General features: G+C 41.5%; 1 protein-coding gene across 1 annotated transcript in view; it reads left to right on the top strand.

The window, feature by feature from the left end:
* Positions 1-5,020: 5,020 nt before the first annotated feature.
* The window catches only part of NOSTRIN (nitric oxide synthase trafficking), a 37,776-nt gene continuing 23,055 nt past the window's right edge, over positions 5,021-19,741 (top strand). Inside the window, exons 1-5 of the mRNA XM_063318225.1 lie at positions 5,021-5,047; positions 7,227-7,312; positions 14,824-14,907; positions 16,447-16,509; positions 16,721-16,802. Of these exons, the coding sequence (XP_063174295.1) occupies positions 5,021-5,047; positions 7,227-7,312; positions 14,824-14,907; positions 16,447-16,509; positions 16,721-16,802 (342 nt within the window). The remainder of the gene's footprint in view (positions 5,048-7,226; positions 7,313-14,823; positions 14,908-16,446; positions 16,510-16,720; positions 16,803-19,741) is intronic.

The following is a 19,741-nucleotide window of genomic DNA, read 5'->3' as shown; positions in this document are numbered from 1 at the left end:
GTACATACGCATGCATATATACACACACACATTCACCACATCCTAAACTTTGGTTTTCTGTAAGAAGAAGAAGATGGGATAGTTTATTCTTTCTTGTTATTAACATTTTAATTATTTAATTATTGTCTGATGTTATACTTCCTGTTGTTTTCCTGAATTCTCAGGTCCAGTAATAAAAGTACTACATGCTACTGTGGGAATGATCAAAGTACTCCAAATCCAGCCTGTCTGCAAATCAGAAACTATCAAAAAGCCTTTTATTTTACTACAAGGGTGCTCCTTGGACAAATGGGATGTCGCTAAACTGCCCAACTTTAATTTCTCTCTTTCAGAATTGTCTCGCGTTTTTGGAGGAAATTTCTTTGTGCAGCTTCCACTGCGGCAAGTTTTGACTGAAATGAAAACGAAGTGCCTGGTTCAGCTTGTATACCGAGGAAATGGGTCCCTTTATTTTAATAGAGGGAAAGGATATGTATGTTTTGGTGGTATTTATCTCAGCCTTTACTTTAGCCTTGTGCGTTAATGCTACAATAAGGTCATTATACCCACTGGTAATGACAGTCGGATCAAAACGAAGCATGATGCATACCAATCTAATACGGTGGGCTGCAAGAGGTATGCATGTGTGCCCCATAAAGTAAGGCCCTTTTGGGGCCCTGTGCCATGTTCAGTAGGTCAGCTCAGGACACAAGGGTGCAATTTTCCCCCTGAAATTTCAAGACAATCTAACAGTCTGAGCAACTCCTGGAACTATGAGAACTTACTGGCATATTCCATGGTCAAAAACAAAACAATGTGCATAGCCTTGGATTTTGCTGCTTTTTCCTTTTTTCATAAATATAAAAAGAACCATTCTTCTGAAACACTTGGAATCAATCAATCTATCTTGTGAATTTAGATTTGAAAACACTTTCATAATAAACACTAAGCATTAGGACTTTTTTTTTCATTTGCTCTCTTTCCAATTAAAAGATTACAGAGGGAAACCCGAGGCTTGAACCTAGGCTAAAGTCCTCTAAGCAGCTTAACCAGAAGTTGGATTCACAAATGTTGCTAAGCTATTATTTGTCCTATAAGCCACAAGAGCTGGACTCCCACTTCATGCCAAGCCATAAAGCATGGTAAGCCCAAACCACATTATAGCTGAGGATCACACAGACACAAACAACGGACCTTCCAACTGTAAATGGAAACATTTGCCCAGCCTTCAGTAAGCTCTGATCTCAGGCACCAAGCGCGTGGTCGAACAACACTGCTCACAGGAGATTTGGATAGCGCTGGAAGAGAGCTGCATGGACATTGCTACTCCTGCTATACTCCTACCATCTTGATGTTCCCTGATTGAAAGTCATGCTAGAAATGGAATAACGCTTTGGGGAAAGCAAACTTCACACAAAAATCATAGAACATCCATGTAGAAATGTATCTTCCCATAACACTGTTTTTAGTTCCCATTTACATTTGGATACAAGCTGTATCCTGACAGAAAAGGCTATCTGATCCAGCACAGGTTTCCTTTAGTGAAGCCTCCCCATTTTCTGCTGTCCCTGTAGCAATTATGCCTCTGAAAGAGATTGAGAAGGGAAGAATCAGTGAAAGTTTCCACTTGCACAAATGGAAGATCCTCTTATCAATGAGATAGATATTTGTAAATTGTATTTTATCAAAATAATCTCAAGAGGCAAATTCTTGGGATTGTTTTAGTGGGCAGAGTATTTCTTAGTATTGACAATGCTTCAGGCACCATTGTCAATACCAAGGACATATTTTAACCCAAAGTCAAATTCAACTTTGCAAAATCAGTGAATGACCTAATCCTGCCTTTTTCAACCTTGTGACCCCAGAGGAACCCTTAAAATATTTTTCAGGCCTTGGGGAACCCCTGCACATTCAAGCTCAAATATAGGCCAGAAGTGACACAGTATTTTCATTTCATGGGTATGCCTGTATATATGCACTAACATTCTTTACTAAACATAAAGAATGAAACTTACCTCTTTAATGTGAAGTTGCCCGAGTTTGAAATATTTTTTTAAAATAAATTGTGGTCTCCCAGGGAAGCCCTAGTTACCTCTCATGGAACCCTGGGGCTCCACGGAACCCTGGTTAACAAACCCTGGCCTGGTTGCACCATTCCCTGCAAAGTACTGCTTTCCTAAAGGGAGAATGGAATGACTGCTAGAATAGTGCGGGATCACATGCAGCAAATAACGATTCCATGGGGGCAAAAAATAAATGTGCTGAAGTCTTGCTGCCATTCCCAATACATTTTTAAAATCCTTTTTTATATTAGATGGATGCTTAGTGAAAGCTCAACCAACACTTTGTATAGAAAAATCTGCTTAAGTTGGTACTGGCTACTGGCTTTGAAGTATAGCCTTTTGGTGCAGATTTCCTTGAATTTCATCCTTTATTTTGTATAGAATTTCCTGCACAGTGCAGGAATCCAGCTGAAAGCATCCCCAACAAATGTTTGCTGGGCTCAGCTTGACAGTATCTAGAAAAAAGGATTCTGCCATCTTCTTTGGTAATTGGTTGGACTATCCAACTATTCTTACTACTGAGAAGTATTTGCTAACATTCAGGTGGAGGCTACTTCCATGTACCTTAAGTCCATTACTCCATGTTCAGCACTCAGGAGGTCTTTCTGAGGTTTCCCTTAAACAGCCTTCCAAATGAAGCATTAGTGCCACCCTTTTTCATCTTGCACAGAATACCTAGAGGCTAGAGGCATTTCTGAAAATGAAGGTGAGTATGGATTCTTTTTGTTGTTGCTTCTTTGTTTAACAATTTACAAAATAGGTAGGTCAGAGCACCTAGAGGACCCAGGTGTTCTTTCTTTGATTTATGCAATTGCTCAACACATTTATCTTCCTGAGAGCACGGTTCTGTTTTCTAATGTCCTAGATGGTATTTGGAGAGGCATTTCCCTTCAGGCCAGTGGGGCTATACCTCACTTTCAGGGCCTGGAGGGCATTCTCTGCCCACCTGAATCCCCATATATTCAGGTGAAGCTCTAAAGAGGACTAAACTCTTACCCAGAATGTACAAGAGGGATCTGCAATAAAATATATTGTATCTACATCCTGAGCAGACCTGCTGCTCAGGGCACTAAGGAGCCATGCTCTCCTCAAGGGATACAAACAGTGTTCCCCACCCATCCTCCATTTTTGTTTGTCGGTTTCAAATTAATATTCCACAGCTACTGAATATGTTTAGTACAAATTGGACTGCCTGGGAATAGTTGTTTGGCCTCCCTGGATTCAGACATCTGTTCAACTTCTGCAAACATCAAATATGAGTCAACACAACCTGAGTTTATTTTTTGCTGCATGTATGACTGACTGGGTTTACACTTCACACTAAGTTATAATTTTTAACTACAGTTGTTGAATAAATAACTGTTTATTGTTCTGGTTCACGCAATGTTAAATTATTGTTCTTGAGCCAACGTGTCTTGTTTGTTTGTCAAATTTAGAAGGCCACCCAACTCCATACAGATTCTGGGTGGTATACAACATTCAAAACAGTAAGAAGAATAAAACAAAAGAATGAAATCTGTCCAGAAGAGTTCAAACTAACATTTAAAATTCTATAATGGACTTGCCACCCACTTTAACCCAAGGCCTGGAGAAACAGCCAGGTTTTCACAGACCTTTTAAGCACCCTCAGGGTGAGGGCCATATTGATCTCTGGGGGATGTTGTTCCAGAAGGCAAGTGCTGTGAAAGAGAAGGTGTGCTTCCTGGGTCCTGACAGGTGATGCTGTTTGATCAGTGGGACTTAGAGTATGCTCGATCTGTCTGATCATACAGGATGGGCAGAAACTATCAGAGATAGATAGTCCTTAAGCCTAGTCTTCCTTTTTAGCTAGTTACAGAACAGGTTTGCCGTTATTATGATCTCTTCAAACCTATCCTACTACACCTTGAATGAAAATATCTTATGTAATCCTGGGTGTGTCTTGCCCAGGTTTGCTCTTGTCTTGAGCAAAAAAAGATGGGCACACCTTGAATTGCTTCAATATCCTTGCAAGATGCGTCAAGGGAGGATTGGGACGGGAATAGCAGAAATGCCTGTCTGGCAGCTGCTGCCCCAAAGGAATAAGATGCATTTGCTTGTGAACATCAAGAATGGCCTACGTGGCACTACAGCTGTCCAACATTTACCAGCAGCTTCTTTACCATCTCCCTCTCTCACTGGCATTGACCTATGGCCTTTCCCTTCTTTGGGTGCTTTCCATGGCCCTTTTCATGAGTCCAGACTGGATAATGTCCATAGATGCATTTAAATATCCCAAGAGTTGGGAGTGGAGTTCAATATCTTTGGCAGCCACCTAGGTCCAAAGAGAAGCTAAGAAGCAGGACAGCGAGAGGGATCTTTCCTGTTTGTGTCTCCAGCACCTAGCATTTATTTTCCTATGTTTTTCTACCACAAAGAGTAGAGAAAGTCACTGAACTCAAACAACTTTAACCTGCTTATGGATATGCAGCAAGGGAGGGGCTGCAGGAGTTTGAGAGGAGAGGTTATGGAAGTTGTAATCTGACACCTATCAGGGATGTCTACTCGGTATAGTTCTGTTTTGCCACTGGTTCTCTGGGAAGTGATTGCTACATTGATTTTCCAGCCTTCCAACCCAGTGAGGATGCCTTGGGTTTCCCATCAGTAAAGGTTTCAGACACATAACTGGTCCAGGGTCACCTACTGAGTTTCATGGCTGAGGAGCCGAGTGGCAAGGGAGGGCTTGCCAATTCTACCCGACTGGGATCCCTTTTAATTCTACAGTGGTGCTCCGCTTGCAGGCTGATAAAAAGTGCACAGAAAACACTCCCCAAACTGCTTCTAGCCTTTTGATTTGTGTTTGTCTACCAGGAAGACACTAGATAACAATCAGCCACTGGGCTAGTCCCTTAATTATCTTGTGTTTTGCTTTGCTCATCTGACCTAACTGCTTGCGTGAAACTCCCTGCCTCAGACCTAGACTGAACTGGAAATGCTACAGCAACGGCAGGCAATTCAGAATGAAGAACCCACTTGCTGGCTGCACGGTGAGTGGAACATGGGCCTTTCTGTGCAACTCCTCTCCTTCTGTCTCTCCCTTAGACCAGGAGACCGGGTGTCAGCTTGGAAAGGGGATTTCAGATTGCAGCTTCACAAGGGCTTGGAGGCAGGCAGGCAGAAGGAATTCATCATTCCTACAGCACTTCCAAGTTGTGGGCTCTTTCCTGGAAGCTGGCCTCTGGGTTGAGCTGAACCATGGATTCCTGGGTGCTCTAAGTACCCTTGCCCCTTTCTCTTTTCACTCTCCCAGATGTTCCATCTCCAGCCCACTCACTCCTCCTTAAGCAGGCAGCAAGTATCTCTGTTCCTTTGGCGCATACCCAAAAGTTGAGGCATGCTACTGCTCACCTCCAGCATCTTGACTTTCTCAGAGTGGGGCCAACTTGAGGCCTCCTGGAGAAGTGAAGATGTTGGGGACAAAAGGGAAAAAGGAAGTGGAGGAAAAGAAACATAATGAAGAAGAGCACAAGCAGCATAGGACCCTCCTGAATGTTTTGTTTGTTTGCTTGAGGCTCCCCTTTGGGGCTGGTGGACATTCTTGAGATTTTGAAAGCATGACATGGGCAAGGCCACAAAATAGCTTCCACAAGGATTGTGTCCACTCAAAAACTACACCTTTGCCAGGACACTCCTTCTGCACATACTTAACCTGTTTTCCCAGCCCAGCCTGTCCTCTCCTGGAACAGCTCCTTCCGTCCTCTCTTTGCTGAAGCTAATAGGCGGAGAATCTGTGGGTGCAGCCAGCAGACTCCTTCCTAAAGCTGCAACCAAAATAACCAGCGAGTGGGGGGATTATACAGTATATTGGAATAATCCTAATGTTTAAATAATCTAATGTGAACAGGAGTTTAACTTAACCAAATATAATTTGTGCCAGGCCTTGTCCCATTTCTGAATTGCAGCCCCAACATACCACCCAAAGTTCCCCCTGTAACCCTTCTGCCGATAAAAGTTTGTCCACCCTTGTCCTACATCAGATAGTGCCTAACTTTTTCCAGCCCAAAGACTACTCTTGTCACTCAAATGGCAGGTCAAGGGTGAGGCTGCAAAACGTTACCAGCAGAGTTAAGGCAAAACTTCCTCCAACTTTTTGAAACAATCCTTGGGTGTAAAGAGTCATAGAGAAAGGAAAATGAAATGCAGTGCCCTTCCTAGTAGGGAGAAGACAGCCTTGTTTGTTGGGTCACTTATTTTATCGCCTTTGTCTGCTGCCCCAGTAAGAGATTCTGATCCTTGGTGGAACCTTAAGGACTTAAGGACCAACTATCAGGGCAGGGAGCCAAAGCATGTAACTCTTTCTCTGAGCTTCATCACTGGCTGATTTTGACTGGAAGACAGCTTGAAAGAATTACGCCCTCAATCCTGTGCCATGGTTCAAACTTCATTTTGGTTAGATGCTTTGCAAAAACAAGGAACACAAACATCCTTGAGGATAACATCTACATGTCACAGCATCAAGTGTATTTTGACCCTTTGGAAGCTACAACTATTTCACAGAAAGTCTATAGGGGCCACTATTTTGGGATGGAGGTAGCAGAATTACTGTCTTTCTCTGCTTGATCTGGGTCCATTGCATGTGGGTGCAAACTGGTTTAGGTTCTGCTGCTTTGTGCTCTTCAGCTCTATTAATATGTACAATGCCTTCAAAAAATTAACATCAGTCATACATTAGGAACAGAAAAACTGATATTCTGGAAAGAGGGAGATGACAGAGCAGGCATGTACCCTTGGGTGGATGCTAAAGAAGGTGTAGTGATACTGTGAATGCATCTCTTTCTGAGTAGGCTGGGCATTCAGTTTCTTGGGTGGAGATGCCAGATACTCAGAAATGGCTGCAACTCCGCAGTTGAAATTCTTGTGCAGGCACACATACAAATCTGGGCATTGTGTATAATCTCACTGGTTCATCTGTTTAAGAGATAAATTATCACTTTAAGTCTCCTTCCCTTTTTTCCCAATGTTTCCTCTGGGAAGAATCATTGGCACTCATTCCTCTCTCTCTCTCTTTCTCTCTCATACATACACACACACACACACACCTGTGCGGGTACAGACAGTTCCAAATGCTTTGTGCCAGAACAACATAGCAGGTCACCCTAGTATAGGCTTGAAATATTGCCAGATGTTAAACCCTGTAAGTGACTCAATCCATGTGCTGTGTTTCAGCATAATCGGGCATATCAAGAGCTGAAAGAGTATTCTAAAAATGGAGATAATTACTGCAAGCAACTCTTATCGATCCTTCAACAGAGGTAAGTATGATCAGCCTGAGAGAATTCAACAAATTCTGCTGCTGAATTTGTTTTTGTTTTCAAAATTGGGAAGGAAGAGAGTTGCTGTCACTTGGAGCAGGCTTTAAGATGGCTTTAAGATGAGACTGAATTGGTTGTAACAGGTGTTTAATTTACTCCTCCACTGATTACTAGGGCAGCTGAGACAATGGAGACAAAAGACAAGTTTTAGAATAATATTGTACACCTGGGTTTTATTTATTTTCCATGATGTTTGTCTGGCTTGATCATAACGCTCCCTTGTATTGTAATGGTATGTAGGAAAGGCCTTGGGAGACAGGGTGAAGAGATGCTGCCTAGGGAACAGTCAGATAGGAGACAGCATAGCCCACAGCTGGATAGTGGGCAGGGCAAGAGGCTCAGAAGGGATCCTCCCTAGTTTCTCAGGCTGTAAAGGAAACAGTGGGAGAATGGTACTTTCAGACTTGCAAGATTGATGTCAGCCTTACCAGGTAGACCAGACAGGAAACATGACCAGATAAGCGAATTTTGCTTTATTATAAAGCTACATTAACAGAATCTTGCAAGTCTGTTCACTTTACAGCCTAGATAGGAAACCTATGGTCTTCTAGATTGTGTTGGATGACAGTCCTGATCAGTCTCAGCTGCCATGGAGACAGAATGGAGACAATGGAAGCAACAGTCTAACAACAGTTGGAGGGCCACTTTTTCACAAAATCTTAATTGGCATGGGAATCATTGAATCACATCTTTACCTTGGTTCATCCTACATGACTTCAGAGGTCCAAGGTGATGGAGTTGTGTGATAGTCACACCCTCACTGCTCCAAAAAACATTCAAATTCTAAATAACATCCTACAACACAGGAAACTCACTGGCTAATGTTTTTAAGCTCTGCTGACTTCAACTGGGAATAATTTTAAACTGTTCCATTTAATTTAAAATGGATTACATTTAATTTAAATGTACTCTTCTACCTTCTTCATATCAATTGTATCTCTAGGTTAGGAGATATTTTTTGTAGCAATTATTGTTGATTTTATAACTCCATAATAAAAATGCCATAAGATCTACTAAGATATATTTATCACTGAAGAGAGAGGAAGGACTTTTAGCTGCAGTTTATTTCATCCTGAAAACCCAATTCATTTTGCTGTCAGATATTTTGAGTAGCTTTCATTAGCTGTGCATTCCAAAAAGCAATTGCCATTCCACTGAAGATTTGTCTTGCATCTGAAACCTTAGGACTTCCTTTGTATGCAATGTCTTTGTGAAAGTGATGCTTTTATAAATAGAATGAAACATTTCACCATCTGTGCAGTTAAAGGAAGGGAGAAATGAAGTTGAACAAAAATCACTGTTCTTCCTCTCATAGATGCTGGAGCATTATAGTTATTTTCATAATATTGAGATAATAAAATATACAACTTCTTCTGAGCTATTCTTAACAGCCTGATTCTGAATCAGGCAAGTATTTGGCTCAGTACTAGTTGGATTCACACACTGCAGTAAGCCATGGCTTGTTTTAACTGTGGTTTATTGAATAAACTACAATGCCTTTGCTCATACATAACACAGTAATTCCTAAAACTATGTACAAGATCTGTGTTCACACAAAACATGAAGTGAAAAAGGAAACCACTTCAGATATACAATTTAATGGGGTGGTGTGAGAAGTAGCTGTTCTCACATTTAAACATTTAAATTCTAGATAACATCTTAGAACATGGAGATCTCCCCAAATATTAATTTCAAGGCATTCTGATTTCAACTGGGATTGTTTTAAAGTTTCCATTTAAATTAATTTTAAATTTTTCATCTCAGTGAATTAAGCAGGTCACTTCCTCCCCTACTGGTTGGCAACCATTCCCAGGCTCTGTGTCACCACTTGCCACCTAAGCCTTTGAAACAAGAGATATCAAAATTGGCAACCTTGGACAGTGTTTCTCAACCTTGACAACTTTAAGTTATGTGAACTTCAACTCCCAGAATTCCCCAGCCACCAAGGCTGGCTGGGGAATTCTGGGAGGTAAAGTCCACACATGTTAAAGTTGTCAAGGTTGAGAAACACTGACCTAGGATCTTCTGTCTGCAAAGCATGAGCACCAATGCCTCTTTCTTGAAGAGTATGTGGTGCTTTTTCACTTGCCTGTGAAAAAGATTAGATACCCATGGACCCAATATTACCCAAATCTCAAAGCCAACACATTTCAACAGAGGCTGCTTCAGATATTCAACTGCAACTTATCAAATGAGGAATAATCAAGAGAAACAGCTCAACGTATGTACGTTTGTGTCTGAATTGGCATACAGATCTGTAATCAGTGCCTCCAAAAGATCCAGTTAGATCACCTCTGTCTGTAATAACTGTATTTAACTGTGTGCCTGTTATTTGTCCTATACATTTTCTTATAGCCCACTCCTGCCCCACCCCTCACTCGAAGAGCATGGTTGATGGATTACATTCTAGTCAAAGCCAGGAAGAGTGGCTGAGAGACGGAGACCAATTTTCTCATGTAAATTACATGAGCGCTGAGGGTGAACAGGGCATAACTGATTCCTGACAGTGCAAATGAGAATTCTTAGGAGAGTGGTGCTGACTTTAATGGGAGCTGCTGAGTGACATGAATTATGGAGCAGTGGGGAAGGATGAAATTTCCAGAATGATAGATAGCTCCTGTCAGTACAAGGAGCGGCATGTCCTGGAAGAGGGTTTTTGAAAATCCGTTGTTTTGAAAAAGTTAAAATCCATCTTCCCTCGGTAAAGAGGTGTCTGCAAAAGAAAAGCACTCTTTGAAAGAAGGTGCAAAATCCATTAACTTCCTTCCAAGCCCAACTAAATAATTATTTCTCCATCAGTGATGGATCTGCACTAATGCTGGAAATAAAAGTTATTTATTGAATTAAAGTGTAAACAATATTTTACAGTATTTATGTTGTTTATGAACTTGGCAGCAATCAGTTTCCAAATGACCTGTTGGAACTGGTTAAATACTTTGTTTCATTGTTGTTGCTGTTGAGTTTTTTGCAGGGAGGGTGGTATCTCCGTGCATGCACAGAGATAGAACCAGCACTGGGTGCAGCTAGCTGAACTCCCCCCACTCCTCTGAACTGGCACTTCCAGGTAGAGCAGAATATCTCTCTCTGTCCTGTTTCCTCCGATTTTATTGGGTTTTTTTTTAAATTTCAAATTCTTTCCCTCCCCCTTTTTAAAGGCATGCATGAACTCTAGTCAAGGAACCCTTAGGAAAGGAAAGTGTCAGTTCTAATTTAGTGTCATAAACATGACTGAAAACATCTGCAATGGCAAGGAAGGACATTTGCCAACCTATCCTGATAAACCATAATCCCAGATTCCCAGTTTTCACTTGGAGAGAGAGAGTAGTATTTGTAGCTGATGTCTTTTAAAAAGAAGTTGATTTTTGTTCTTTCTTTCTAAAGAATGTAAAACATCTCCTGCCAATGAATACAGAGCAAGGCCCTGGTTAGATGCTGGTTGCAAAAAGCAGGGTGATGGCTGAGAAATGGGGAGGGATGTCAGCCCGGCCTGGTTCATATACTGTAACAGGCTAACGTTTGGAGAAGGGAAGAGGGCTGAATGACAACCACACAGGTAGTAGTCCAGTGTTTTCATCCAGTATCCTGGTATGCGGGACTGGGCATATATGGAGGGGCAGGAGGTGGGGGAAGACATGGAAGTTGTAGTTGGCATATGTTAAGGCCCAGAAAAGTTTATGGAGTATCCGAGAACAGTTCGAAGCAAGTAAGCCTCACAGGTTTCTTTTCTGTTTCTTCCTGGCTCGAGGACCCCTCTGGTCCTTTGAAAGCAGACCTGGGTGTTGCCCAGCCAATTTGGCTTATGACCGCTTGCAAATGAGAGCCCTCTCTGGTATTTTTAGGCAGGATGTGGTGAGTCTCTCATGTGTTCCTAGAAAGCAGAGGCTAGACCAAATACGCATTTCAAGGAAGCATGAAACAGCTGGGTTCACGGGAGGGCAAACAGAAGATGTGCCCTCCTTTTCTACATGCATCATGACATCGTGCGCATGCCCCAGAGGGGCAGAGCTGGCAGTGCAACATCCAGATGCTGCTTTCGGCATTCAGATGAGAGCACCCACAGGCATCGCTACCTGGGATTGCAGTTCTTTGTGTACCAGATTTGTCGCCTGCTTTTCCTCCAAAATGGAGCTTAAGGGGATTGATCTGCCTTCTGACTGACAATTAAGTTGCTTTTCTTCCTCCACCCCATGCCTGATAGCGTCCCCTTTTAGGGTTTGAACAATACCCTTGGATTTCACTCATTTCACATTTTAGTTCCTGATAGAAATATATTGTCTGGAACCAGGTTTATTTATTTTTAAAAAGTATAGACCTAGTATCCCACTTCCTTAGTCAAGCGTATTTTTCTTGGTTGACCAGCTGTCTGGGTTGCTCCGTCATAATAGCAGCAGATATGATACTCTCTGGTTGTTATTATTATTATTATTGTCATTGTTATTCTTGTTATTCTAAGTGCAGACACAAAAACTGCATCTCCAGAAACACATATATAATTCCAGCAGTATTAGTATAGTATAATACTGTGAGCGGCATCACACAATAACACCCACAGTTACCACAACAATGGACTTCCAGTGCCCCTATTGTGCTAGATTCTGCTCTTCCAGCCACCTCCATGTCCACAAATGAACTGCACAACAGCATGTCTTCTTTGAACCCAAAGGACTACCAACCAGTATAATATAACATTCAAGTAATGCAAGAATAGTTAGCTGATGACAGAAAAGTGGTTGACCAATATTAAAGTAAAGGATGATGATGATCAAATTTATTAGCTGCCCAACTCCAATGGACTATGGGTGGCGTACAAAACTGAAAAATCCATAAAAACAGAGAAAACATCAAACCACACGACAGCCCAGGCTAAAACGATCTTACAAACTACACAAATCAAACAAAATAGGGGCCTCAGAAATACAGTAATACATTAATACATCAACCCCAGTCCTGGGATCAAAGCCAGGTTTTCAGAGCTTTCCAGAACTCCAGGAGAGAAGGTGCTGCTTATATCTCAGGGGGTGGGTGGCTGTTCCAGAGGTTGGGGGCCGCAACAGAGAAGGCATGCTTCCTCAGTCCCAGAAGACAACAACATTTAATAGAGGGAAACTGGAGCGTGCCCATTCTGCTGCAACATATCAGGTGGGCAGAAACATTGGAGACAAGCAGTCCCTCAGATACCCAGCCCTGTGCCAGTGCAGCTCACATAGCAGTGGTAACACATGGGCATATTGAAAGGCGCCTGTTACTGTTCACACTGCTGCATTTTGAACCAGCGGTGGCTTCCGAGTGCTCTTCAAGGGCAGTCCCATGTAGAGCATATTGCAATAATCCAATTGTGAGGTGACCAGGGAATGAGTAACTTTCTGAAGGGCCTCCTGATTGAGGAAAGGGCAGAACTGGTGCACAAGATGAGCCTGTGCAAAGGGCCTCCTGACAACAGCTGCCATCTGCTGTTTAAGCAGTGGCTGCAACTCCAGAAGGGCCCCTAAGTTGCACACCAGTCTTAAATGGGGAGGTGCAGCCCAACAATGGTAACCAGACCAAAAAACGGTAAGATCCATGACCCCAGGGGGGGCCAAACAGCCACAGCCACTCAGTCTTACCAAGACTGAGCCAAAGTCTGTTCTGTCTCATCCAGACCCAAATGGCCTCCACCACTGGGTTAATTTATCAACAGCTTCACCTGTGCAGCTTGGGGTTGAGATACATACTGATGATACTAAACCCTGAACCAGCGAATGACCTCACTAGTAGTTTCATGTAGATGTTAAACAGGACAGGGGAGAGCATCGTGCCCTGAGGCACCCACACATGAGGGGCCTTGGATGCAATCTCTACCCCTATCAACACCGACTGGGACCGACTGCTGAGGAAGGATGTGAACCACTGGAGGACAGTGCCTCCCAATCCTAACCCCCACAGCCATTCCAGAAGGATACTGTGGTCAAGAGTATCAAAAGCTGCCAAAAGATCAAGGAACTCTAGGATGGATGCACCACTCCCATCCCAGCTATGCCAAAGGTCATCAACAAGCGTGACCAGCACTGTCTCCGTACTGTACCCTGGTCTGAAATCAGACTTAAAAAGGGCCAGATAATCTGTTTCCTCCTGAATCCTCTGTGGCTGTTGTTCAACCACCTTTTCCACAAGCTTCCCCCAAAAAGGAAGATAGGAAATAGCAACTTTTCACTGCCCTTATCACCATGATGTAGGACAGAGTATGGGCTTTTAATTGTGTTCAGTCAGATTCACACGTCTTTCTTCAATGATGTGCTAGGCATCGCTCTGGCATTTTATCTCCCGGAGCTCTTTGGAAAACCGAAGAGCACCCCAGGCTCAGTACAGAGAGAGGCTGCATTGGAACAATCTGATCAATAAGGACTTCAGTTATATGCCTATTCCAGGCTGTAGCCAAGGCCTCAGCCAAACTGCCTGACAGGTCCTCGGGACAAACCCCATGCTCCCTCTGGAACCCCATAGGGTCCATCAGTTGCCTGGGGCGGGCCACCCTAACGGGCCCTTTAAATGCTCCAAACACTTCCCAAGTTTTTGTCTTTCTCTCCATCACCACTACAAAAGAGTTTTGTAAGTTATTTAGAACCATTAAGGGGATGAGAGGCATATAAATCTTCTAAATACATAAATGCCTCATGCTCCACTGTTATTCTCTACAAAAAGCCCATCAAAGTTTCCAAAATGAAGGAGAGGTTGCAGTTTAGAGTCTCCACTATTTATGAAGAAGTTTTATTCTCTGGCCTTCCAAAGTAAGACTGGAAAAAACTCTATAAAGTTGCTCCCTGTCAGTGTGGGCACTACTGAGCCTGATAGGCAAGGCTCTGATTTGATATAAAACACCTTCCCATGTTCCTATTCTAGAACAAGGGCTTTTTTCCTTGATTAATTAGGTGAAGTTGTCAAATTTATGAGAAGGATGGTTATTCCAAAAAATAAAAAAATCTAACAGCTCACATCCACAGAGAGAAGGGGAGAGAGAGAGAGAGAGGTCAGAGCAGTACAGGCTACACATGCAAATTGCAAGCATAGCCTGCCCTGTGGCTTTGATTCTTCCCTCCTGCCCATGGAGAAATTCCTGAGGCTGCCCATGATTCAGACTTTGAGAAACTAAGCATTCTAATGTTGTCCTGGGACTGGTGAATCTGTCCATTTTGCTTTAAAATAGTATTCAACTCCCTCCAAGTCTGACTTTTGTGATATTTATTAGATTCTGTTTAGTGGAAGAATCTGGCTTGCTTAGGCTCTAGCGCAGTTTGGGCCAAGATTGAAACTATCATTTTAACTCTTGCTGTATAGAGTCCTGTCTCCCCACTTACCCCACCCCACCCCACCCACACACATACACACACAACACTGATTTTTTTCCTCTCTTGGTGAAGTTTCCAGAGTTTTAACTTATAGGAGTAATAGGTGCCCATTGATTCTTTTCTCAACAGGACTAGTCTGGAGATTACATATGGTAAAGGACTGGAGAAATTGGCAAACAAGCTTGCCAAAATGCTGAATAAAATAAAAGTGAAGTAAGTGATAACTATACTTTTACACTCTTTTCCTCCACCAGCGGTCTAGGACTCTCTTCATGGGTGAAGACGTATAGCCCAAGATGGTTGTTGGAAGTCCAAGTGTACAAATCTTCTCTCTTCTGGGTGTGACAGGAGGAGTCTGTCTTGCTGGACATGCTGCAGTCATACATTCTGACCAAATGGTATGAACTCAGAGCCCTGATGGTTAGAAAGAGTTGCTCTGTTTGATACCAGCATTTCTTGATCTTTTCCATTTGAGAACTGCAGCAACAGCATCATAACTGGAACCTGTTGAGGACCACCATGCATGACGGTTGGTAATAAGGTGATTGCAGGTACCCACGGGGACTCCACAGGCTTCCCAAAATGTTTTTAAAACCATTGAAATTGTGTAATGTTACCAGATATTATGCGAGTTTAGAATTCTCACCTAAAACCATCATGTGAGGCTTGGCTATCTTCTGAGATGTTTATTTTATATTGGTGTCCACCACTGACCATTACAGTACCTTTGTGGATTAACAGAGGTCCTCAGACCACAAATGGGGAATGGTTCTTCTAATTTCAGCCAATACTCTATACCAGACACGAGCAATCTCTGTTAGAAGCAATTGTGTTTAGGCATGGCTGAGGACTAAGCAAGTAAAGCATTGGTGCAAAGTTAATGTGAATGGAGTCAGGATTTTCTCTTTTGCAGAGAGAGGTTCAGAGGAAGCTTGGGAGAGAGAATTCTCCATGTTTTCAAAAACTATGTTAAAGCCATTATAGAGCTTACACTGGGGTTTGTCTTTGTTTCCCACCCCAAAATAGGGAAGATTATGACACTATTATTCAACAGGAGCAATCAGATTGGAAAAAAAAATGGGGTTCGTGGTCCATATATAACTTTGGGACCTCAGAATGTCCCTCTGCTCTATCTGCATAACAGAATTGAAATAAAATGTTCCAATACTGAAAAAAATGGGGCAGCCCTCACTTTAACTACACATCACTCAGGTGTCACTTTGCCTCAAAACTGTTGTCAAACATAGCCAGCCTGCTTCCCAGTGTTCAGTTCTATAAAGCAATTTTTTAAAAAAATCCATTCAATTGTGTCTGATTCTCAGAGTGCCTGGACAAGTCCCTGCAGTTTTTTTGGCAAGATTTTTCAGAAGTGGTTTGCCATTGCCTCCTTCCCAGGGCTGAGCGAGAGTGACTGGCCCAAGGTCACCCAGCCGGCTTTCATGAGTAAGGCGGGACTAGAACTCACAGACTCCTGGATTCTAGCCCGGTGCCTTAATCACTATACCAAACTGGCTGTCTTAACAAAGAAGAGATCTGGTAACCTATGATATAAAGATTTTTTTAAAAATACACATCTGTAATTCATCTTTTAAAACTACTGTTGTAGAATTTGCCTGGGTCTCAGATTTCCAAAATATATCATATGAAAATGTAAACCCCAACCTAGTAAAAACAACATACTGCCTGGGATTTTAGGAATCATAATTCAGTCATTCAAAAGCTGAAATAAAAACAAATGTCTCCTTTCTTTAGCTGTATTCATAGTACTTCACTTTGTGTTTCTGAGGAGCTGAAATCTGCATCAGATTTGCACAGGTAAGTACAATCTGGTCCATTATTCAAAGGCTACGGAGGACTGGAAGGGCTTTAAAACTTCTACAATAAACATTTCAGTTTTATTGCTTGCTCTGAGGAGATTGCAAGGGTGATATTTACAACCATTTCGGCTGTGGTTGTCTGGCAAATAATATTCTGAGAAGGCAAGTTTTTATAATATAGGTGTATATATTTTATGTCCTGTGCCCAGAAAGCTTGGCAAAACCATTCAGACAGAATCGATAAACCCAATGAATCGTATCCTGCAGGACCACGAGAAGAAGAAAAAAATAGTGAGTTCAAGTGACCCTTGTTTTTATGATAATGTACTGCAACATTTTGCTCGTGGCATTTGGGCCTACCATGATCCTGGTTAGGATTCAAGCCTGTACCACAGATTGTCATCTAAATATCTCTCACTGGAAAAAACAGTCTTTATTTGAACCTCACCCATTCCCCAGGTCTGAACATGTTGCAAAGATAGCAGTATGAGCAGAAGTGACTTTGGCCAACACTAGCTAGCAGAACATCCCTAGAGACATAGACAAACAGGGACGATGGAAGAAGAAGGTGCGCTAGAAAAAGGGAAGTCATTCATGTCACCAAGACGTAAAGGCAACAGTTCCTTTCAAATCTGTCTTTATTGCCCATATCTGAGATGGTTCTTCTGAAAGTCATCCCAATAAAACCATTTCACCTGCCTCAGGATACATGTCTCTAACAAACCCAAGTGGGTGATGGTCACCATAGGTGACCAGCTCTCCTTGGATATGGTTTACAGTGGAACTGACTCCTCCCTCAAGTCCTGAATTTTAAAATATGCAAGGTGCAAAGAAGGTTACATGTGGCCTTTGGGGATGGGCTTCTAATTTCAGTGAGTGCCATGACTTTTACTGGGCAAAAGCAGGGTGACTATGTACTGGTGACTATTCCTTTTTTTTATATAATAATTTTTAATTAAAATTTAAAAATAAAAAATAAAAAGCTAATGCAAACTAAGAAAAATATAAAAAAGTTAAAAAAATGAAAAGTGCAGAGAAAAAAGGGGGGAAAGGAAAGAAACAAATTATAAGAAAAAAGAGGAAAAAAAATACACTATAAAGAAATGGCTTCCCCCTTCATCAAGACAAGGACAAACAATTTCAGTAACTTATCACTTTCTCTAACATTTCAACCAAAGATCTCTTCTTCCCATATCTCATCTCTTATCTATAAACAAATTATAAAGCCTCGTCATTCAATCTTATTCAGTAAAAGTCCATTAAGAGTTACCAGAAATGACAATATATACAGTATATTTTAATTTTAGTCAAATAAATCAGTTTCATATTCCCTTCTTTTATTTTAACACAGTAACTTATCATTTTCTCTAAAAATACAACAAAAAAATCTTCCCATATTTTATCTCTTATCTATAAACAAATATTTAAAGCCTCCATCTTTTGGTTAGTAAAAAAAAATCCATTAAGAGCTACCAGAAACAGCAACATATTAAAAATCTTAATGTTTAATCCCTTCAAATAGTATCCCACAAGTTAATTTCATGTAATTTTCTCTTTGTCTTCTCTCAGAAATTCCTTCTTAACACTTACCAGAAATAGCAACATCTATATTTTAACAAAAAACCTCTTCTTCCCATATCTTATCTATAAACAAATCTTTAAAGCCTGGTCATTCAGTCCTGGTCAAGAAAAACCCATTAAGAGCTACTTGAAAGAACATCATATATATTTTTTAACCCTGATTGAATAAGCCAACTTTATATTCCTTCTTTTTGCTTTAAAAAATCTTGATGTTTATTCCCTTTAAATAGTGTCCCAAAAGCTGACTTCTTTTCATTTTCTCCTTGTCTTTTTAAAGGAACTCCTTCGTAAGTATAACATATTTCTTTTGTAAGTCCAAGATAGGAAAGTTGTCCACATCCTGATTTATTACTTGTGTATCCCTTTTAGTTATTGAGAAATCAGCCAGTTTCATTTGTAAGTCCTGTGTAACATCTTCTTCCATATTATTCTTGTATATCACCATTTTTAAATCCATATCCAAAACAGCCTGGTTCTCAGTTGTACCCTCTTCTATCTCCTCTTTTAAACCCATTTTTATGGTAACAGACAAACTTAAGAGAAATTTCTGAGTGCATTGTTACCAAATAACCTTGAATTCTTCCACAGTTAAAATACTTTTCTCCCTTCTGTATTAGTGGGTCTCTTCTCCTTTAATTATAATCGTTAGCTCTTTCTGGTTGCCTCTAGTGTCCAGCTTTCAAAGTCTTATCATGTTTTTCTCTAATCCACAACTTTTTCCCACAGGAGGGTTTCTTGCACTTGGATTCAAAATCTTCATATATTTTTAATAGGATTTTAAACAACCCACAGGAAGGATTCTTATAATTAGTTTCAAAATCTTATTTCCAGTCCATCTGGCCCCTTAGTCCATTTAAAACTTTCCAAAAATAATGTTCTAATCACCCTTTTGCTGTTTATTTCAGACTTTTTAAAAGTTACGTATAACTTCTTTTGCTAAGGACTGAAGGAGAATCACCCGGTGTGATGAAACTTGCAATTCTGAAAATTCTTAATTTCCAAAAAGCAGTTAACAAGCCATTTCCTGGAGTGATTAAGAGAAGAAGTGGGTGAACCCAGTGACCGTTTGAAGGCTCTGAACCACAGCTTGGGCAAAGCTGACTTTCTCTCAGCTCCCAGAGCAATAAAATCCACTGGAGACTGCTGTTTTATGGTCTCCTTGTGGGGAGCGTCTGTGTAGAGCACATGGGTGATGCCAGGTCCTCCCTTTTATCTGGGCAGGAATTTCAAGGCCCGATCTGTTCACCAGCTCCTTGTTCTGCTGTGGTTGTTGGCTCTGCAAAAGGCGAAGCTGTCTTCAGTCCACTATTGCTTCCCATGAAGTCCATGAAGACTATTCCATACTGTCCATATTGTTGGCAGAGCATCATTAGAGTACTAAGTAGCCAATCAACAATTTGCTGTGTGATCTGGCAAAACGGGATTAAGGCATTACCCGCATTTCAAAGGTCTCTCAGGTAGAAAATCTTTCTATCCTAAAGACACACCTGTACCCATTCTGCCCTTTGTGACCAATTTGATCGGAGGTACTGTAAAATGCTTTGTGAAACAAGGTACATAAAAAACCCTCAACTTGGTGATAAGGGTAAGGGGAGATCAGGCTGAAAATGACAGAGTTGTTCTTAGGATGGTGTGCAATGGTACATGTC

Source organism: Candoia aspera, chromosome 1 (assembly GCF_035149785.1).
Source record: "Candoia aspera isolate rCanAsp1 chromosome 1, rCanAsp1.hap2, whole genome shotgun sequence".
Taxonomy (NCBI): Eukaryota; Metazoa; Chordata; class Lepidosauria; order Squamata; family Boidae; genus Candoia; species Candoia aspera.
The sequence above is the reverse complement of the archived record's forward strand: the minus strand, read 5'-3'. Positions and strand labels throughout refer to the sequence as shown.